Genomic DNA, 23,498 nt, shown 5'->3' on the forward strand with positions numbered 1-23,498 from the left:
CGGGTCCGGGACTCGAACCACAGTCAACTATGTGGGAGTCCAGCGACATAGCCATTACGCTAACTGCTGGTCCCTAAAATAATTCTTAAAAAAAAAAAAAAATAGTTCCTCCAGAGCACCTCTTTATGGTATAAATTAATGGAGTTGCCAGTTTTACTGTGTGTAATTAGCACTGCCGTTAACAGAAAGTGCCCTGTGTATTCTTTCTTTACAACTTCTGACAGATAAATCTGCCCTGCCAGTCACATGACCTATGACCTTCATTTTCCTCAACAGGAAATGTAGGATGACATCTTCATTATTTTTCTTAATTTGCTAGAAGATGAGTGTGCTCACCAGAGAGAGTGAGAGAGTGAGAAAGGACTCCCGCATGGGAGATAGTCATACCATAGTCCCTTTCGTATTCTCCTTTAGGGATTTTGGGCATGCATGCACACCTGCCCAGTGTGTTCTCAAGCCATCTGGTTGGGGCTTGAACCACAGAGTCATCCATGTGGAATCCAGCTGCCCTAACCACCATCCCACCAGCCGTTTCAAGGACTGCATCTTTCAGATTTTTTTTCCAGCTCGAACATTACTGTATTCATAAAATATAATAGAACATAAGTAAAAGTCTTGAATGGATATATCGAATCATTCTTGTTTTGTAGCCCTTACTCATTCAAAAAGTATTGTTTTGTTTTAGGTACTGAAGTTGTTGGCGGAGATGAGTTCATTTTGTGGTGACATGGAGAAGCTAGAAACAAATTTAAGAAAACTATTTGATAAGTTATTGGTAAGAACTTTTTAAAATAATTCTAGCAAGTATTAGCTGTTCAGACCACAGATCTACTTTAACATCACTTTAATCTTAGCATTTCTTCTATTATTGGTGCTTTATGTAAAATATATAGGATTTATATAGTAGACCTTTCTGTTATTCTCTTATCCAAATAATGTTTAAGTTAGCTCTAACTCTTGTGAATTGTACTAAATTGTATTAAAACTAAAGTTAGTGGGACCAGAAGATGGTGTAATGGTAATGTCGCTGGACTCCTACTTTAGTCAACCGCTGTTCGAGTCCGAGTCCAGTGACTTAAACTCACACAGGGTGTGTGTGCATGCATGCCCAAGATCCCAAGATGAGAACAGAGGAGAAGGGATTGCAGTGTGGCTATCCCTCCGTGGGGTGACTTCCCACTTTCTATCTCTCTGTCTCAGGCAGGCGCATGCATCCTATAGCAAAAATCTCTCTCAAAAAAACTAACATTAGCAATGAAAAAGTTCATTCATTCAGTTCACCAATTAGGTAGCTGTCCAAGGCCAAGTATCTTTAGCAACCAGGATGTCCTGAGTTATCCACCATTTGGTGCCTTTCCAGAACTACAACACCTACCAGGGCATTATAACACTTAATATTGAATGTCTTTGGCAACACTTCATTAGTATTTAATCATATGGACTGATGTTAAAAGGATTTCAGAGTTGACAGTGTCAACTTTAGATATCAAACCTGAGTGGATTCCTGATTCTTCATCATAGGAAAGTTACGGAAGCTCTCAGAGCTGTGTAAGTGCCTCACATCAGCAGCTTGCATTTTTGTGATTAGGAGTAGCACCTGTGACATAAGTTAGCATGGAGCATGTCTGACAGGCTAGACCTTTGTTTAGTAGTAAAATGGAACTCTGACCCAAGGTTTTGGTTTTGGTAGTTTCATTTGGTAGATTTTTGTCATAAGATGCATGCATTCACCAGAGAGAGACAGAGGGAAAGTGAGAAGCCACCTTCCTTTGTGGGGCTGGCCACACTGCAATCCCTTCTCCATTCTCCTCTAGAGATTTTAGACATGCACACACACACACACACACACACACACACACACACACTTACTGTGTGTAATTAGCACTGCCGTTAACAGAAAGTGCCCTGTGTATTCTTTCTTTACAACTTCTGACAGATAAATCTGCCCTGCCAGTCACATGACCTATGACCTTCATTTTCCTCAACAGGAAATGTAGGATGACATCTTCATTATTTTTCTTAATTTGCTAGAAGATGAGTGTGCTCACCAGAGAGAGTGAGAGAGTGAGAAAGGACTCCCGCATGGGAGATAGTCATACCATAGTCCCTTTCGTATTCTCCTTTAGGGATTTTGGGCATGCATGCACACCTGCCCAGTGTGTTCTCAAGCCATCTGGTTGGGGCTTGAACCACAGAGTCATCCATGTGGAATCCAGCTGCCCTAACCACCATCCCACCAGCCGTTTCAAGGACTGCATCTTTCAGATTTTTTTTCCAGCTCGAACATTACTGTATTCATAAAATATAATAGAACATAAGTAAAAGTCTTGAATGGATATATCGAATCATTCTTGTTTTGTAGCCCTTACTCATTCAAAAAGTATTGTTTTGTTTTAGGTACTGAAGTTGTTGGCGGAGATGAGTTCATTTTGTGGTGACATGGAGAAGCTAGAAACAAATTTAAGAAAACTATTTGATAAGTTATTGGTAAGAACTTTTTAAAATAATTCTAGCAAGTATTAGCTGTTCAGACCACAGATCTACTTTAACATCACTTTAATCTTAGCATTTCTTCTATTATTGGTGCTTTATGTAAAATATATAGGATTTATATAGTAGACCTTTCTGTTATTCTCTTATCCAAATAATGTTTAAGTTAGCTCTAACTCTTGTGAATTGTACTAAATTGTATTAAAACTAAAGTTAGTGGGACCAGAAGATGGTGTAATGGTAATGTCGCTGGACTCCTACTTTAGTCAACCGCTGTTCGAGTCCGAGTCCAGTGACTTAAACTCACACAGGGTGTGTGTGCATGCATGCCCAAGATCCCAAGATGAGAACAGAGGAGAAGGGATTGCAGTGTGGCTATCCCTCCGTGGGGTGACTTCCCACTTTCTATCTCTCTGTCTCAGGCAGGCGCATGCATCCTATAGCAAAAATCTCTCTCAAAAAAACTAACATTAGCAATGAAAAAGTTCATTCATTCAGTTCACCAATTAGGTAGCTGTCCAAGGCCAAGTATCTTTAGCAACCAGGATGTCCTGAGTTATCCACCATTTGGTGCCTTTCCAGAACTACAACACCTACCAGGGCATTATAACACTTAATATTGAATGTCTTTGGCAACACTTCATTAGTATTTAATCATATGGACTGATGTTAAAAGGATTTCAGAGTTGACAGTGTCAACTTTAGATATCAAACCTGAGTGGATTCCTGATTCTTCATCATAGGAAAGTTACGGAAGCTCTCAGAGCTGTGTAAGTGCCTCACATCAGCAGCTTGCATTTTTGTGATTAGGAGTAGCACCTGTGACATAAGTTAGCATGGAGCATGTCTGACAGGCTAGACCTTTGTTTAGTAGTAAAATGGAACTCTGACCCAAGGTTTTGGTTTTGGTAGTTTCATTTGGTAGATTTTTGTCATAAGATGCATGCATTCACCAGAGAGAGACAGAGGGAAAGTGAGAAGCCACCCCTCATGGGGAGTGGCCATGCCACCATCCCTTCTCGATTCTTTAGGGATTTGGGGCACATACGTACAGGCGCTCAGCATGTCTTTCAAGCCTTTGGATCTGGTACTCGAACCTTGGACTTTTACATGTGGGATCCAGTGCCTTAACCACAATGCCACCTTTGGTTTGGGTAATTTATAATGCTCCATGGCTTAAAAGTATGCCCTACAATTGCTTGACTAGCACAGATGGCAAACATCTCTATATTGTCATCTCTTAGGAGTACATGCCTCTTCCTCCAGAAGAAGCGGAAAATGGGGAGAATGCTGGTAATGAAGAACCCAAGCTGCAGTTCAGTTATGTGGAATGTCTGCTGTACAGTTTCCACCAATTGGGCCGAAAACTTCCAGATTTCCTCACAGCAAAACTGAATGCAGAAAAGCTCAAAGATTTCAAAATCAGGTGATATATGATTCCTACAGTAGTTCAGTTCCTAACAAAAGTTATAGTTACATTGAAGCTTCCTGGATTTTGTCTTTAATTTTAGAAGGGCATTTTCCCCACCCTGTCTTACCGTGGTGGAACAGAATGGGATATCCAGAAAACAGGCATATGTGTAAATAAATGGTAGATTGGCATAACAAATCAATGGAAGAAATGAATGTTTAAAAAAGAGACGTTTTGGGTCTTTCTAGTTGCTTTATGATCTTTGGTAGTTTTCTTGACCTCTCAAACCACTTGAATTTTCCTCAGCTGTTAAATGTAAATGATAATATTGTAGTCCCTATCTCACGTAATGGTTTGAATGTAAGGAGGCAAGGATGTAGCTTTTATGAATGCTTTGCATGGAGTGCGGACTCTACACTGTAGCTGCTAGTGCTAGCATGGTGTTATGGCAGAGCAGCCTGGAGGGATCAATCAGCATAAGTTTTCATGAAGATGCTTTGCATTAAACCATTCCTTTAACATTCACATCTGAAATTTTGTGTCACCTGTAACTGTCCTGTAAGGTGTGGTAAGGCAGAGGGAGGTGATTTTCCTTTCTCTTTTTCTTTTTCCTTCCTTCCTTTTTTTTTTTTTTTTTTTGTTCATTTGTTTTAATTTGCCAGAGGGCCTGTGCACTTGCAAGGTGGGGAACTACCCCCTGTAGAGAATGGTAACACTACCATCCCTTTTCCTGCATTTCTCCCTTTTGGGGGGAATTTGGGCCCATACGCTTGGTGTATTTTCAAGCTGCTGGTCCAAGACTTAAATCATGCAGTTGGCTGTGTGGAATCCAGCTCCCTTAAGCACCAGGCCACCTGAGTTGGCCCAAGCAGAGGTTTAATACTTGATGGAGCAGTTAATCAGAAACAGCTTAAGAAATTACTGTTTAATGTAGCCATTGTCTACACTTAGGATTATTTTGCTATAGCGGAAGGCTGAGTTTATAAACAGAACTGAAGTCCTGAGTTGCTAAGTAACGAATATCTCTTCATTTAGGCTGCAGTACTTTGCACGGGGCCTGCAAGTTTATATCCGACAACTTCGCTTGGCTCTCCAGGGTAAAACCGGCGAGGCCTTAAAAACAGAAGAGGTAAGAATACTAGCTCACAACTGCCAATTCCATACCAAACTATGTAGATTTGTGTTGGAATTTGGGAGTTTTCCTGACCTCCTAGTTTATTAATAAGTTTTCATCCCCATCCTACGGAAATATTTTAAGTTTTCATTTGTCTCCTTATAACTTAGACCGATTTATTTTAAAACAACTCTGCCTTACTCATTTTTTAGATAAATTGTAGATAACATCTTAATGTCTTATTTGCCTTCTCTGCCATCTGTAGGCTTAGTTACAGTCAAGAAATAGGGATACGCATTACCTAAGATTTAAACCAAGGGATTTTCAACAGAAGTGATTCTCAGAGAGAAGTATAGTTATTTTAGTGCTGTATTGGTATGGAATATGTATCATATAAATTAATGGTATTTTAATTTAGTTTTGATTTTTCTTTACAGAACAAGATTAAAGTTGTTGCATTGAAAATAACGAACAATATCAATGTTTTAATCAAGGTAAGTTTTCCTTTCTTACCTAACCCTTCCAGCTACCAATAAAGTCCTTGCAAGTGGTTTTCCATGTGTTTTTAAGTCTGTAATGGTACTTTAAAAGGGGAGATGCCATTTTATTTCCAACATTGGTCCTTTTAAAACTTTCTATCTTTTGATAAGCCATGTTATTATTTATTCATGTTTTAATATTAATTTTTTAAAAATTTAACATATTTTAAAATTTATACATACATCACCACAGTTTGCAAAATGAATTGACCCAACATGAACACACCCCACACCAGTCCAAAGATATCATACATGTTATCATCATCAGGCAGTCATCCATTTCTGTGTCCCTCAAATGTCTTGCCTTTCTGTTTTTCTCCTTGATTCCTTTCCTGTTTCTCCTCCTTCTCCCACCCTCTTTCCACACTGTCTCCAGTGTCTGGAACCATTTTCCATGTTTCTGTATCCTCTAACCTTTCAGTTTCTGCCATAGAGTGCGCATAGTTAGCATATGTTAAGTGGAGACATACAATGTCCCTCTTTCACAGACTGGCTTACTTCACTCAACAGTAAATCTTCCATATTTGTCTACTCTCTGTCACATGCTAGGGTCTTATTTCTTATGGCTGAATAGTATTCCATAGTATATATGTGTCACATTTTTTCAATCCATTCATCTGTTTGTGGACATTTGGGTTGGTTCCATGTCTTAGCAATTGTGAATGGTGCTGCAATAAACATAGATGTGCAAGCACTTTTCTGACTGAAAAGCTATCTTTTTATTTATATATATATTATCTAGTGATATTTCTTCAGCTGCAATAAAAGCTGAATAAAAAACATTGTTTTATTTATTTTAAAGTTTTGCAGAAGACACTACAAACAGAGAAACTTAAAAATTTCTACTGACCCAAAGAATGGGAGCAGATAGTTGTTTTTCTTTTTAAAGAGAAATTTTTGCTATAGGGCGCTTGCACTCACCAGAAAGACGGACAGACAGTGAGAAATCACCCCCCAGGAGGTTGTTCACACCACAGTTCCTTCCTTCATTCTCCCTTCAGGATGTAGGGCATGCATGCACATGTGCCCAGCATGATTTTTAAGCTGCTGGGTCTGGGATTCGAACCACTGTCAACTATGTGAGAGTATAGCAACGTAACTATTGCGCCATCTTCTGGTCCCAGAACAGGTAAATTTAAACTCAAAAATTTCAGTGACTTAAGTTCTGATAATCTTAATGCCATTGGGTTCATTTAAATGACTGGTAAACTCCTGCTTTGCCTACTCTAAAAATAAAGACATATGTGGGCCAGCAGGTAGTGTAGTAGTTAAGGCGCTGGCTGGCACTTGGCCGACCGTGGTTGAGTGCTGGACCTGGCAGCTTGCTTTCTCATTTCCCTCTCTGTCTTTGGTGACTATGTGTACCCTATAGCAAATGAAAAATAATAATAAATTAAATAAATAATTTTGAAAAGAAAAGACATGTGCTATGTGTAATATGAAATGTTTTTCTATGGTCCTTTCTATAAATCTATTATGTAGTTAATAGAGTTATCTGTTAGGCTAGGGTATACCTTACCATTAAGCCATAATTACCCTTCAATTCTGTTTATCCTTTCTAAGTATCTACTCTCCTAAACAAAATACTAATACCCTCAGAAAACAACAACAACAAAAAAACACAAAGTAGCCACACTTGTTGTTACAACTCAATAGTTTCATGACCAAATGTGAGTGAGAAATAATAATTTAAGACCAGCCAAGTAGTGTGGTTAAGGTGGCTGGATCCCACGTGACCGACCTACTTTGCAGTTCACGTCCCAGACCTAGTGGCTTGAAAATCATGCTGGTGGGACCAGCAGATGGCGTAATGGTTATGCCACTGGACTCTCAGACCCAGAGGCTTGAAACTCACGCCAGGCATGTGTGCATGTATTTCTAAAATCCCTAAGGGAAAATGGAGAAGGGATTGTGGCATAGCTGTCCTCCCTAAGGAGTGATTTCTCACCTTCTGTCTGTCTCTTTCTCTATGGTGAGCGTGTCCACCCTGTAGCAAAACTCTCTAGGAAAAAAAAAAAAGAGAAAAGAAATGAGATGAAAGGAAATGAAATCATGGTAGGCACTTGTACATGCATGCCTAAAATCTCAAAAGGAGAAGGATTTGTGGTGTGGCCATCATGCATCGGGGTACTTTCTCACTTTCTCTTTCTCTCCCCGGCAAGCACAGGTGCCCTATAGCAAAAATAATAATGATAATGATTTATAACACCTAGAGGACAAAGCCTGATAGTAACAAAATTAAGACTAGTATGCTTTAAAGCTACTGTGATAAAAATCTTATGAGATAATTTTTTATCAAGAAGAGAAGGTGAGGGACCAGCAGTTAGCGTAATGGCTATGTCACTGGACTCCCACGTAGTTGACCGCGGTTCGAGTCCCGGACCCGGTGGCTTAAACTCACGCCAGGCGCGTGTGCATGCGTGCCCAAGATCCTGAGAGGAGAATGGAGGAGAAGGGATTGCGGTGTGGGCACCCCCCCGGGGGGTGATTTCCTGCTTTGTGTCTCTCTGTCTCTCTCTCTGTCTGTCTGGCGAGCACACGCGCCCTATAGCAAAAACCTCTCAAAAAAAAAAAGAAGAGAAGGTGAAGCTTTTCAGAGGAAGGGGAATCGGACATTGAGGAATTAGTATCATATTGCAAAGTAGAAAAGCGAAAGCCTTTAAAGACAGAAGAGGGAAGAATACTAACTTACATTGGGGCCAGCAGGTGGCATGGTGGTTAGGGACTCCCACATGGCCAACTGAGGTTCAAGTCCTGGACCAGGCGACTTGCTTTCTCACTTTCTCTCTCTGTCCCGCTCTGGTCAAATTAAAATAAATAAAGTTAAGTAAAATAATTCTTTTTTTAAAAAATAAAAAGAATATTAACTTATGTCTTCTAAGGAAACTTTATAGTGGCTAACAATTATTATAAGTCTTAAATATAAATAATTTCACGTAGTATGTGTTAAAATGTTAGATTTGTGGGTCATCAGGTGGTATCATGGTTAAGGTGCTGGGCTCTCACATGGTTGACCACAATTTGAATCCCCGACCTGGCAGCTTGAAACTTAATGCTGGGTACAGGTGTGCACGTGCCCAAAATCCCCAGAGGAGACTGGAGGAGGAGGGATTATGGTGTGGCCATCCCCCTGGGGGGAGTGATTTCTTGCTTTCTGTCTCTGTCTCTTCAGCAAGATCATGTACCCTATAGCAAAAATCTCTTCAAAAAAAAGTTAGATTTGACTTTACTTGATGATACAAGTCTATACTCAAGATAAAATATGATGTTAAGAACATTTTAAACCATGTAAATACTACAACCTAATACACGTAGATAAGAAAGGAAGCCATACGTGATCTAAAGATGGCTGCAGTAGAGAGGTGTGTGGCAAAGGGACAGATAGGGTGGGTCAGCAACCCATGAAGGGTGCCTTATGAGAGATCTGGAGATATTTTTAAATTAGGCAAGTGCAGCACACTTGTTTTGAGGAAGTCACAGGGAAAACCGATGTGCTTTGGTCCATCCTTGGCATTTTTCTGTTTCTGCTAGGAAGAGTCAAGCAGTTCCAACCTACCTTTCTCCTATTTTAATGAGCCACCCCAAACTATACCCCAGTTTCCCACTGTCATGTGAGACTTGGCATGTTTAAAACCAAAGCCTTGCCCTTTCTCTAGATGCTCTTTTTCCCTTGGCAACACTATCATGCATTAAATCATTCCACCTAGCAGTTTTGATTCAGAGCATGTTATGTTATCCAGTTCTCTGCATTTATCTGAACTTAAGCTTTATATAATGAGTGAGTTTTATTCATAAATTGATTTTAACTGGAGAAAAAAGTTTTATCAAATTTTACCTGTATATAAATTTAAAGCTGACAAAAATCATCTTAGTAAGATACTGAGAATAAATGTGTTTAGTAATCCAGAATTTTGAGGATATTAAAAGGTTAGATTACTTCAGTTCTATTTTTATTATTTACAAATATTTGCATTCAACCCACATACTGATAACTTGGTATGTAAATCTATGAGTTTTTCCTTTATTGATAATGTAGTTTTTGAGGATCGGAAAATACATGATTGGCCAAGCATTTTGTTTTGTCTGATTTTGAACCATTTGAAAATCTGTAAAAAGCAAGTGCAGATTATACTGTTTTATTGGATTGTCAGAAAAGTCATGGTGTGTTTTCTATGCAAAAATGTGTCATGACTTTTCTGACAACCCAATATTTTCCTTAAAACACCTGGGTGACTACAGCAAAAGAAAATACTTATTGGCTTTGTTTATCAACATTGATGAATATTGATATTTTACCCTGAAACTCAAAATGACATTTAGGGAAAAAAAACTGCCTACAGTTTAAGTGATAGGCACAGATTTATGTTATGAGGATATGGGTGTGGTTTGTAATCAGAATTGTCCTTGTTAATCTTTCTGTTGCAGTTTTATGTAGGTCTTTAAGTCACCAGCACAGGAGCAAGAAGGATAAGTTAGAGCTTCCGCTTTTAAATTAATCTTTAATTTTCTACCCTTACCACCACTCCCTGCCACTGAGGACTAATTAATTAATAATGTCTAATTTTGTCTTTACAGGATCTCTTCCACATTCCTCCTTCTTACAAGAGCACAGTAACGTTATCTTGGAAACCAGTTCAGAAGGTTGAAGTTGGGTAAGAAATATTTTTAAAAGATATTTTGGTAGTATCAAAATTTGAATTTAGTTGATTATTTTACTATTTAAAAAGCTACATTATTAAGTGATTCTTGGTAAAATGTTCACATAGGATCATTAGAGCCATAACTTAAAATGCAAAATCTTACTTCATTGCTTGTAAAATAAACATGTAGAATACAACCCTGACACTCTCAAGTGTGTTGTATTCTTGTAGCATAATTAGACTTGGTGACAAATTTTATAAAATAAATCACTTGTATGTTGATCTGTGAAGCTACATATTTCAAATTATTCTGAGTCAGCTGGTGGTGTAATGGTTAAGGTGGCTGGATCCCCACATGAATGACTGTACAATTTGAGTCCCAGATCCAATGGCTTGAAAACCAAGTGTAGGGAAGGAAATTAGGGTAAAAAAATAGAGAAGTAAGACATTTGTGGGGCACAAAAATTATTTATTACCTGTTGATGATAACGTGCATAGTATTCTCGACTGGGCTGAGGTGTATTTCATGATGGATAAATTCTCTTTACAAGTTAAATGATGTATAGCAATTGAATGTATAAAACAATAATAATTATAGTATTTTTAAAATGGAAAGAAAACTCGGGACCAGTTAGCGCAATGGCTATACCGTTGGACTCCCATGTAGCTGACCATGGTTCGAGTCCTGGACCTGGTGGCTTAAACTCACACCGGGTGCATGTGCATGCATGCCTAAGATCCCGAGAGGAGAATGGAGGAGAAGGAATTGCGGCATGGCCATCCCCCCTGGGGGGTTATTTCTCGCTTTCTGTCTCCATGGCAAGCACATGTGCCCTATAGCGAAAACCTCTCCGAAAAAAAATGGAAAGAAAACTCTGCTGGGCACATGTGTGTGCATGCTCAAAAAATCCCAAAAGGGATTTTTCTGATATCTTTCACAGGTGAAAGGCCTAAATCATACATTTTTTGATAACTTCTAGCATAATAGGAGTTTTTTAATTACTGTTCTTCTTACAACTACAGGCAAAAGAGAGCCAATGAGGATACAACTTCAGGTTCACCACCCAAGAAATCTACCGCAGGACCAAAAAGGGATGCCAGACAAATTTATAATCCTCCCAGTGGGAAATATAGCAGCAATTTGGGCAACTTTAATTATGGTGAGCGTTTCCGTTTGGGTACAAGCAGTACAAGAGATTAGGCAGAAATCGTGTTGTGGTTGGCTTCAGTTATTAATTATATATAGTATTATAGCTTTGTCAGGTGACTTGTGAATTTAGCTTGGTAACTAGAGCTGTTGGAAAAACAATTTATCCTGTTCCTCTATAACTCACCCCTGTGAGTTGTTATTAGGGGCTCACTGAATGGAGCATGCAACACTAAGCACTTAGAAAAATATGCCTTCTGTATTCAGCAGAACAACAGAAACTAAAAAGAAGTTGGCATGAACCATCCATTCCTTGTTTCCTCAGTTCTCCCTTCAAGGCAAGACCTTCTGTGCATTCTCCCCCTCAGCATGGCGATAGCTTCAGACAGATGGGCTGTTAATGATCTTTCTTGGACCTAGTCAGCCCATTGCTTATCCCCCTATCTTCAATAACTAGTTCGAAAGGAGAATCATAGAAGTGGAGTCAGACGTGCATACATCCTCTGGCAAGGAAGCATTCTCTTCACAGTCTCTCCCTCCACCTGGAGTGCAAGTCTCCTGCCAGTGCTTCCCAGTCTCCTTCAGCCATTGGTGCAGGAGAGCCACCCACCAGTTGAATCAGATGTATACCGTATCTCTCATTGGCTTATTTCCTCGTGGATCTTTTTAAAAGAATAGACAGAAAATTATTTCAGTTTGTTATCTTCCTTAGGAAGACAGAATCTGTAGTGGTTTTTTTTTTTGTTTGTATTTTTTTTAGGAAAAGTACATTCTGGGGCTAGCCAGGTAGAATGATGGTTAAGGCAGCTGGATCCCATGTAGCCTACAGTGCAGTTCGAGTCCCAGACCCAGCAGCTTGAAAAACACACTAGGTGCTTGTGTGTGTGTGTATGTGCCTAAAATCACAAGAAGAGACTGGAGAAGAGGGATTGCAATGTGGTCATCCCCCTAGGGAATGCTTTCTGCCTATGTGCGCCTCCCCATCCCCCACCAGCAAGCATATGTGCCCTATAGCAGATTAAAAAAAAAAAAAATTCTGAACTTGTATGAAACTTGTACTTGAGTGCAAATTACACTCTATAATTCTATTTTTAAGATGAAGTAATTATAACATTAAGTAAATTCTTCCCAAAAGCTGAACTTCTAATATCTGAGTAAATAGATTCTTATCGGAAACATAGTAACTTGGAATTCTTACAAGGTTCACATAATATTTGTGAAAGTATTTTGTAAATGGGAAGGATTCTTACTTTGTTGCACCAAATGTCCTTTGTCAGTTGTATGATTTAATGAGATGTCTGAGAGTACCATTGTTAAAATCAACGATTATCTCAGATTCTAGGAGACTGATCAAGTTAATCAAGAACTATGACAGTAAATAAGAGAATTATATATATCCTTTTTCATTGATAAGTCCATTTTTGAGTTTCCATGAGGATTCTATCAGTCCTACAAAATGCATTGCCTGCCTGCTAGTGAGAATCAGGTGATATAATGCATGTAAAAAAGGGATGTGGAAAATGTAATGCTTTTATATTGTTTGTGATTTAAAAACAAAATGTGGAGGAAAAAATAATCAGAATTTTATTAGAGACAAAAAATCCAGGAGTTACAATTTCAACTGTTCCTCTAGTCCTCAAAGTGAGAGAAGGGCAGAGTAACTTGTAAAAGCAAGTTCATTTCCTTTTTCTAAAGTTATTCTTCTTATTGGAAAATAGAAACAAATTTCTGTTAATATTTTACATGTGAGAGAATTTAATGTGATCAGGTTACAGGTACCATCACAATAATTTCAAGAGTTTTCTTGACTTTATTTTACCCATTTAGTTGAAAATAGTTCCTAAAAATTAGCCCAACATCTTAGTGCATTTTAGATCAAATTATTTATAAACATATATTCATAGGTAGCTCTCCTTCCTGCATACAAAGTTCCCCAGTAACCCAGAGATACCAAACATTGTATATTTTCTCAATTGTGTCCTTTGCCTTTTTAGAATCCAAAAATAATTCTTAAAATATAACTTATTAACTGGGAGCATAGGTTTTCTTATAAAAGCTTGAAACCACTGAAAAGATAATGAAAAAGCAGAATAGTCTGTAAGGATGAAGCTTTCAAAAAGAAGAAAATTTGATGAGTCCCTATACTGCAAAAATGACTGCGTCAATTGAAAATTAAAAAGAGAGTCAGTATAGAAGGGTAACGGCATCAAGTAATACCTTGTATGATGCACTCATTACATGTAGCTGAACAGTTGAGAGTAACCCTGTTTGCCACTTTAAAATCAAGACAGAAAAAAATGAAAGGGTGGCTCGCGGTAGCCTGCTAACTTATGCAATTAATGACATCTGCAAAGGTGTTAAATTATGTGTGTTGATGTTAAAAATAACACAGAAATGGAGAGACCAGCAGTTGGTGTCGCTGGACTCCCATGTAGTCAACCCTAGCTCGAGTCCCGGACCTGGTGGCTTAAACTTACTCTGGGCGCATGTGTGTGCGTGCCCACGATCCCGAGAGGAGAAGGGATTGCGGTGTGGCCATCCCCCTTGGGGGGTGATTTCTCGCTTTCTGTCTGTCTGTCTCTGTCTTTCTGGTGAGTGCACACACCCTATAACAAAAACCTCTCAAAAAATAAATAACATAGAAATTAAGATTTATAATAAATACAGTAGGGGAAAATGAGTAGACGTCTGCAAGTCTAAAAAGCAAAAAAAATTGCTGGAATTACAGTTCACATAAAGGCTGCTACGTGCCCGAGTGCACTCACACTTGCCGTGTCTGTTGCTAGGAGCATTTTGCCCTCACAGAACCACTTCTCATTTTCTTAATGTGTTCACTCAGGTAATAAACATGACGATCGCCTTTTTAAAAACAGTTTGCATACCAATTAATTTATGAAAATGTATCACGGTATAAGAGGTGACTTTGAATCAGATCTCATTCTCATTACCCAACACAGATAATGCTGGGTAAACTGAAGAAAGGTCTAGTTAGTTTTTAGTCAACCCTAGCTCGAGTCCCGGACCTGGTGGCTTAAACTTACTCTGGGCGCATGTGTGTGCGTGCCCACGATCCCGAGAGGAGAAGGGATTGCGGTGTGGCCATCCCCCTTGGGGGGTGATTTCTCGCTTTCTGTCTGTCTGTCTCTGTCTTTCTGGTGAGTGCACACACCCTATAACAAAAACCTCTCAAAAAATAAATAACATAGAAATTAAGATTTATAATAAATACAGTAGGGGAAAATGAGTAGACGTCTGCAAGTCTAAAAAGCAAAAAAAATTGCTGGAATTACAGTTCACATAAAGGCTGCTACGTGCCCGAGTGCACTCACACTTGCCGTGTCTGTTGCTAGGAGCATTTTGCCCTCACAGAACCACTTCTCATTTTCTTAATGTGTTCACTCAGGTAATAAACATGACGATCGCCTTTTTAAAAACAGTTTGCATACCAATTAATTTATGAAAATGTATCACGGTATAAGAGGTGACTTTGAATCAGATCTCATTCTCATTACCCAACACAGATAATGCTGGGTAAACTGAAGAAAGGTCTAGTTAGTTTTCCATCTGACAGTTGAATTACTCCTTCTGGAGGGAAAAAATCAACACATAACTCTAATAAGCAATAATGGCAAAAGGAATGGTCTACAAAATTGATTTGAAGATACTTTTTAAGCTTCCAAGATTGTGAATCGAAGACAGCAAAATCAAGCTCTCTGTTGCTGCTAACAAGATTGCTACAGTGAGAAAGTCTGAAAGTTCAGTGAAGAGATTTTATCTCATTTATATATGATGAAAAGTCCAGCCTGGCCAATAACTTCAATCAGTTTTCTTCTCTGTAAAGACTTCTTTGAGGACTTTCTCTGAAGTTATCAAAGTGACTGACCAATAATAGATGAAAGACTTGTTCTACAGTGTGACACAAGCAACTTAATTTTTCAGCAAAAGATACGCTTAATTTACGCAAATAACTCAAGCATCCCTTACAGTGGTTCAGCTTCCAGTTTTTAACTTTGCAATGGTGCAGCCTGCCATTTGTCTTGTTTGTTTGAACTCTGACAGTGATTTTGACTTAAAACACTAAGGATTGCATTGTTTTTCACATTTGGTACAGTATTCAATTAACTACATGAAACAGCACTTTATCATTTGTGTTAGATGATTGTGCCCAACTGTATGCTAATCTAATGTAAGGATTCTGAGCACATTTCAGGTAGGCTTAGCTAGATGATTGGTGTGTTAGCCATAATACATACATTTTCAACCTAATATGTTCAGTTCCTTGCAGTGGGTTTACTAGAACATAGCCCTGTGAGTTGAACAGCTTCTGAATTTGCATATATACATATACACCTTTGTGCAGCATTCTGGAAAATTCACGCAGCCGATAAAGCAGTGAAAAGAAAAACGATCAGCATTTAGATCTGAATTTAGGAAGTCTGAGTGTTTGAAATACTGTGATCAAAAAGAAAATACCTAACTTGTTGTGTTCAAAAGGTACATTTTTCAGGCTAGCTCAGTTTTTCAGTTTTCATCAATAGTTTTTAATGTATTCATGAATGTGGCACTAGTCAATGGCTTTTTGTTAATTTCATATTACATATAGATTATTTTCCTAGTTTGATTATCTTTGGTCTTGTTAGACACCAAAATGAAGAATTACTTGTAATTATCAAAACATTGTCACCTTGAAACAAATTTGTTAACAGGATACGTTTGTTTGAGCACCTACTATGAATGTATGTGGCCCCTCGCCACATGCACTTTGGTTTATATGTATGTTGTCCTGATTTTATGTGCAGAATGAATTTGTAGACCGACTAGCAGAATTGCCAGTTGGGTCCATTGCTGCACTCACAGCTATGAGCTACATTTCTTCTGTATTTGCTGTACCAGGAGTCCTGAACAAGACCTAAACCCTGTTCGCTTTTTCGTAGAGCAGAGAGGAGCCTTCAGGGGAAGTAGAGGTGGCCGAGGTTGGGGAGCACGAGGAAATCGTAGTCGGGGAAGACTCTACTGAATAAGACACCACATTCTTCAGCATTGTCATGAGCTTAATGTACTTAAATTCTACTACTCATTGGATTGCCGGGGATGTCCCTTTAAAAGGACTGCTGCCTTCAGCTAAAACTTTAATGTTCTTTATACCTTTGTAATGTATGATCTACTTTTGTAACAGACCATGGTTGTGTCCAAGGTAGAACCACAGCGATATTTTTGGATGATTTGTCCACAGTCAACTTGTTTTTGCAATATCATCACTATTCAGAATTCTTATTCTGAATCCTTTACTTTTAAACATCTAGATAATGTTATGGAGAGCTGTTCAAGTCTAACATGTAAGAAATCCAGCCTAGTTCTGGTAACTGATAAAGATTATCAGTTTTGAAAAGGTTATAGATTTTCGTCTTCCCTGTCTTGGTTTTTGCCCAGTATATGAAGAAGAGTACCTGTCAGTCTTAACATTTTATTTTCGTTGTTTTTTAATAAAGCTGCTAAGCAATGATGCAGCATTCCTACCATGTCATAACAGCAAGATATTTACCAGCTTTCCTAAAATGTAGAAATATTACATTTTTAGGAGAAGTAAGCTGCCTTGCACTGCTTACTACTTAACTCTTCTCCATATATTGTGATGCAACCTTTTGAATATGGGATATTACTATTTGAATGGAAATGTGTATGTATAATACACATACACACATTGCATATGTATATGTGTGTGTGTGTATGCATGCTGTGAAACTTGACTACACACCATAAATCATTTTTTAAATTCCAGGAATGGGCAGTCTTTGACACAGTGATTATCCTTTTTAGGCAGAATCTATTATCAACTTGTTATCTAAGTTTTTACTTACGGTAGTGAGGGATTTTGAGTTAGTTGTACTTAGATGACTATTGTTATTTAAAACTAAAAATAAAGGCTGCATTTTCAAAAATAAATTTGGAAAACCCTACTGTTGAAATACAGCCCAGATATTGAATCTGATATACATACAGGTTTCTACAAGATAAATAGTATAATTTGGAGATTGAATAACCAGGGCTACCCAGAAAAAGTGACTTAATAACATAGCACCAATAACTAAGGGATGTTCTCTCCGTTTGCTTTTGCCACTTTCAAGTTTTGTAACTTCTCAGGTTATTAATCGAAATTATTGTATAAGTTAGCCAATAGAATCTATAGGTTAAAACAACAGACGGGGGGTTTGTGGAGTGTTTAATGTCATGGGCATTTTTAGTAGTATAGATCCTTTGCTCTTCAATTTGAATGTTTATATATTTTTGTTTCACAGTTAATCTTTTTCTCTCCAAGTTTGCTATTCAAATCAAATGCCTGAATGACATTTCTAGTAGTTTGACATATTTTTTGAGGAATAGTTTGTGATTCCAATGCAGGTGTCTTTATTAATGTTACCTCTACACTGGGGAAAAGCAAACCCTTTTGTTAGAATTACTGCACATGTTTATGGAGAAAATATTTCTAAAAGGCTGGGATGATTGAGTGAGCAAACGAGGTTGGTCAGCTTGACTATGGAGTGGTGGCAATAATCTCTAAACATTCCAGAAGACTGTAAGCTGAACCTAAGCTCCCTCGGAATCCAGACAGACATAGGAACATGGAATTGCCATTTGAAAACTGTGATCAGCTAGTCTGAACCTCAGAGACAGATCAGCCAGCGGCCCAAAGCCATTTCAAGTACAGAAACTGTATTGGGACTACATCTATATAAATTTGAATAAGTGTAATTTTTCCTCTTTTCTAAGCATATTTGTAAACTCAAAACTGAAAAGTGACTTGTTTTCTGAAGTTTGATACTGAGTTGACTGTTCCCTCCCTTACCACCTTGCTGTTCTCCTTCCCTTTCTTGAGGCAATAGTGCACAACTTAGGTTATTTTGTGTTAATTCAATTTGAATTAAAAACTTCATGCCATAGATTTTTTTTTCTTTTGCAAGACACCTGTTTATAATTTTGCTTAAATGTAAATGTTCCCTTATGCTTTTGAAATAAATTTCCTTTTGTAACTTTGTTTTGTGTCTTGATATATTATAACTTCTGATCTTGAATATTAATTAACATTTATTGCTTGCTTCTCATGTGGCAAGCATGAAAATACAAAGGTGGACAATACCACTGCTCCAACTGCAGAGTTCAGTCTTAATATAATCTTGGAAATTATCTTTAATTTTCATCTCTTTTTTTTTTTTAAGGATTGTTTTATTCAACATTATTTAATTTGACCAGAGAGGGACAGAACAGGGGTGGGGTGGAGAGAAACTGAGAAAGCAAGCTGCCAGGTCCGGGACTTGAACTGTGGTCGGCAATATGGAAGTCCAGAGCCTTTACCCACCACGCCACTTGCTGACCCAAATCTTCCATCTTTTATAGTTCTGGATTTGGATTCAATTTTAGGAGCTAATACAATCTTCTGAGAAAAGAGGATTTTTAGGACCAGCAGGTGGTGTGCTAATTTAAAGCGCTGGACCCACATGGCCGACCAGTTCAAGTCCTCAACCTGGTGGCTTGAAACTCATGCCAGAGTGTGTGCATGTGTGTTAAAACCCCCAAGAGAATGAAGGAGAAGGTGTGGCCATCCCCGCTGGGGAGTGATTTCTCACTTTCCCTCTCAGTCTCCCATTGGGAAGCTCACCTGCCCTATGACAAACACCTGAAAAATAAAAGGGGGTTGGGAAAGGAACTTGGTTATTTTTAGCCAAGCAAAACATCTGGTACTTGCCACATTATCATGAATCAACTTAGTTCCACTGTCAAGTAATGTAAAACAAGTTTGAAATGAAGTATTGTTTGTTATGAAGTATTCCTAAGTAGCACCACAGATGATTAGGAATGTTTGAAAACCAAGGTCTCAGTGGACTAGGACAAGATCCCTAAATTCCCTAAGTGATCGTATCCAGTCGTAAATGGCTTTACATTCCACGTATATGCCATGGACTGCCGAACTTACAGATCTATTATTTCTTGGCCTGGAGTTTCATCATAACTTCCTAACCAATCTCCCTACTATAACATTTTACTCTGAAAATCTATTCTAAACACAATAGCAAAAAGACTTAATACTTGAAGCAATTCACTTGCTCCCTGTTTTGGAATAAAAATAAAAAAGGCCATCAGTGGCAAAAAAAGAGAGGAATGGTCCTTCAGGATCTGTGGTAGGCAGGATTCTAAGATGACCCCCAAATGATGCTTGCCCTCAAAGTCTCCCCTGTGTATTATCAACATTAAGTGTAAAGACATGCAATATTTTTGTGTGTTAATTATACCTAATACAACTGGGCGGAAGCCTGCCATGGATGTGGGAAGAACACATGACTATCACTCCAGTAATGACATGTAACGTGCCAAAAAGAATTTTTGCAGGTATCTAAGGTTGCTCATCAGTTGACTCAGGAGATAATCAACAGGGTGATCATCCAGGTGGACCTTATCTAATTATAAATCTGGGGCCTAGAGAGATGGAGGAAGCCAGAGATTCGAGTGGAGACACTCCTGCTTGCCTTAAAGGAGTAACTTCCATTCAAAGAAAGCCACATGGCAAGAAATAGTGGGTGGCCTGTGTTAATTGCCACAGTTAGTGGCTATGGAGACCTCATCCTTATGGAACTTAAATGATCTTGGAAGAGGACCACTAATCCTCATACTAGAGTGCACTTTACTAACAGCCACATGAGATTCTGAGCGGATACTGCAGCCATGCCAGAAACTGAAAGATAATGTGTGTTAAGCTGATAAGTGTGTGGCGATTTGTTACTCGGCAATAGAAAACTAATACAGGTTCCTAACGGACAAGGTTATTATCTAGGGAAAACAGGAGGGTGGTACATTAAAGCTGTAGAAGCTATGATTCTGCCTCTTTACAGGTTAACTTGTATTAGCAATCGCTAATAACCAAAACTTGTGATCTTGGGGTGTCTCTCAAACTTAACATTCGTCATTCTTTCTTAGACTCTAGAATTGGTTAGCTCTCAGTCCAAATCTGAGCTCTACCACTTATTAATAATATGATCTTAACCAAGTTACTTAACTAGCCTAAACCTAGTGGTTGTGAAGCTCAATAGGAATTGTGTATATGTACAGGACCCAGGATGTATGAAACACTCAGGACACATTAGATGATGACTGTCATTATTAGGTGACTTTATACACAGGTACAAATGTTCACCTCGACCCTTAAAATAAGCTGAGAATAAAAGGGACTTCATCATTTGCCACTTCTCTACTTTAAAACTTTGTAATCCCCCTTATCTGTGATTTCCTTTCCTACAGTTTTTTAACCTGTGGTACAATACAATGAGATCTTTTCAGAGACACCATATTTACATACATTTTATTACTGGTTATTGTGACTGTTTTACTACGCCTCACTTACAAATTAAACTATCATAGGTACAGGGTGTTTTTCACATATATGAAAGTATTAATATAAAAGGTTTTGTATTATGGTGGCTCCAGGAATCCACTGAACATCTTGGAACTTACTTCCCACAGATAGGAGGGGTCTCCTGTACCTCCTACTGTCTACATTTAAACTCCCTCATATGACCATAAGGAAACCCTTCCAACCTGCTACCAACTTCACCGTGTCACACTTACCGCTTATCCTGCCTGAACCAGCACCTTTGCACCAATTCTTTTTTCACCTGTTTTCTCGCTCTCCTCTACATATAAACATCTTCATTACCCCATATATATTTTAGTTATTAGCCTGCTGATATCCCATCATATTGCACAGAATTCCATACCTAGTCTGTCAGTGTACCAGGCAAAAAGCAGATACGCCATATATTTTTAATAAATGTTCATCATTCTAGTCTTTTAAGAAAAGGTGCTCTATAAAATAAAGAGAATTTAAAAGCCCAACACTCTGATCATTTTGTAGCATAAAGAGATTTTTTTTTTTTTTAGCAAGATTTTTGTCATAGGGTGCATGTGCTCACTCAAGAGAGACAGAGAGAAACAAGTCACCACCTAGAAGGGATGGCTATGCTGCAGTCCTTTCTCCACTCTCCTCTCAGGATTTTGGGCATGCATGCACATGCATCTGACATGAGTTTTAAGCTGCCGGGTCTGGGATTCTTAATGAAGGTGGACTACATGGGAGTCCAGCGATATAACTATTATGCCATCTGCTGGTCCTGTATGAAGGGGTTTTTAATATTTAGCAATTATTTTTGTTTTCCTGTAACATCTATATAGGGAAGTGGTCAGGAAACACTACCATCCTTTTCCCAGAGAAAACCAAAACTATAATGAACCTAAATACAAAATAACACACAAAACTAGAAGGCAACCCTGCTATCTCCAATGACTCATCTGCCTATAAGCTAGAAGCCAAGATAGTTGTTTGCCTGGACCAAAGGGAAGTCTTTCTCAAACTTCAACATACAGGCCAGCCTCCTCATTGCCGGGGATGTGAGGGTGAGAAGAGGTCTGTCTCCCTGTCACAGCAAAGAATTGAAGGACAATGAGACAAGCTGAGCACAAGGTTTATTGCGGGAAATAGAGATGCATCCCACAGATGGGATGGGCCATTGCCGAGGGAGACCAACAGCCCTGTCTCTTTCCCAGGGTCCCCCTTTTATTTTTTGACCCTTTATCCATCTAAACCAACATATTAAAGTATGATCCTTTAACCAGCCAGACTACCTGTGGCCTATTATTCAATTTTCTTTTAATTTGTTCCATACATATGTATATATACCTGTGTTAAATATACATATATATATTTAACACAGGTATATATACTGTGTGTGTGTGTGTGTGTGTGTGTGTGTGTGTGTGTATGTATATTTAACATACGTCTCATGTTGCAGGGAGTTGGGAGTTGTTTGGAGTCAAAATATAGAGGGTCATAAACTCCATCCTTAAAGCTTCTCTGTGCTCCAGGCTAGTTTCTTGATCCATATCTGCCAAACCAAGGTTACCATCCTTAGTCCTTGGTTGCTTCAGTCTCCCTGCACTGGGGTGGAGGTAGATGGTGGACTTCGAGCCCTGTTGGGGGTGCCTGCTCTCTCATAGAAGAAATACAAGAATTGGCAACAAAAGAACCCTTTAATAGCAGACCAGTCATTTGGGGCTTTTCTTAAAAGGAAGTCAGAATCATGGGGTCAGCAGGTGGCACAGTGGTTAAGGGCACTGGATTCCCACAAGTGACCACGGTTTGAGTCCTGGACCTGGTGGATTGCTTTCTCTCCCTTTCGCTGTCTCTCTCTGGTCAAATTAAAAAATAACAATGGAATTAAATAATTTTTTTATTTTTTAAAGCAGGGACCAGCAGTTGGCGTAATGGCTACATCACTGGACTCCCATGTGGTCGACTGCGGTTCAAGTCCCAGCCCCAGTGGCTTAAACTCACACTGGACGCATGTGCGTGCATGCCCAAGATCCCGAGAGAAAGGATTATGGAGTGGCCATCCCCATGGGGGTGGGGGGGTGACTTCTCGCTGTCTCTCTGTCTCTTTCTGGTGAGTGCACGCACCCTATAGCAAAAACCTCTCTAAGAAAATAAAAATAGGAAGTCAGATTCAGTAGGTCGGGAGGAGAAGCAGAAGAACGAAGAACATACATTTTTCTTTTATATTTTTAGATTTTGGTATAGGGTGGTCTCCCCAGAGAGAGACAAAAGAAAATGAGAAACCCCCCCTCCCTAATCCCTCCTTCTCCAGGGCCACTCTGCAGTGCCTTCTCCAGTATTTTGGAATTTTGGAACACATGCACAAGCAATGACAGGTTTATTTTGTGTGTGTGTGTTTTAAGAGAGTTTTGCTATAGGGCACATTCGCTCTTAGAAAGCAAGACCCTCCCACAATCCCTTCTCTCTTCTCCTCTTGGGAACTCAGGTATGTAAACACACATCAGACACCGGATCTGGGACTCCAACTACAGTCCACTACATGGGAGTTCAAGAAGTAACCGTTATACCATCTGCTGGCCCATTTCAAGCCACAGGGTCTGGGAAATCCAACCAGAAAGCCAACCAGGTGGGATCCAAGGCCTTAACCTCCACCCCACCTGCTGGCTCGAGGGTATGGATTTCTAAGAGGCTCAGGGGATGCCATTGCCTCTAGTTCGACTGAGACCGACTGAGACCACTAGCTTAAACAGGAACCACCCAGTCACGTAGCCGCTAACCGTA

At 39.0% G+C, this 23,498-nt stretch overlaps 1 protein-coding gene across 1 annotated transcript in view; it reads left to right on the plus strand.

Annotated features, from left to right (window-relative positions):
* API5 (apoptosis inhibitor 5) overlaps window positions 1–18,373 on the plus strand; it is a gene marked incomplete in the record, with an annotated part of 38,150 nt that extends 19,777 nt beyond the window's left edge. The window contains 7 exon segments of the mRNA XM_014591843.2: window positions 686–775; window positions 3,735–3,916; window positions 4,937–5,030; window positions 5,453–5,509; window positions 10,130–10,206; window positions 11,218–11,354; window positions 16,276–18,373. Of these exon segments, the coding sequence (XP_014447329.1) occupies window positions 686–775; window positions 3,735–3,916; window positions 4,937–5,030; window positions 5,453–5,509; window positions 10,130–10,206; window positions 11,218–11,354; window positions 16,276–16,358 (720 nt within the window).
* Between the last annotated feature and the right edge of the window lie 5,125 nt (window positions 18,374–23,498).

The sequence above is a fragment of the Tupaia chinensis genome, unplaced genomic scaffold, assembly GCF_000334495.1.
Source record: "Tupaia chinensis unplaced genomic scaffold, TupChi_1.0 Scaffold000625_1, whole genome shotgun sequence".
Lineage (NCBI taxonomy): Eukaryota > Metazoa > Chordata > Mammalia > Scandentia > Tupaiidae > Tupaia > Tupaia belangeri.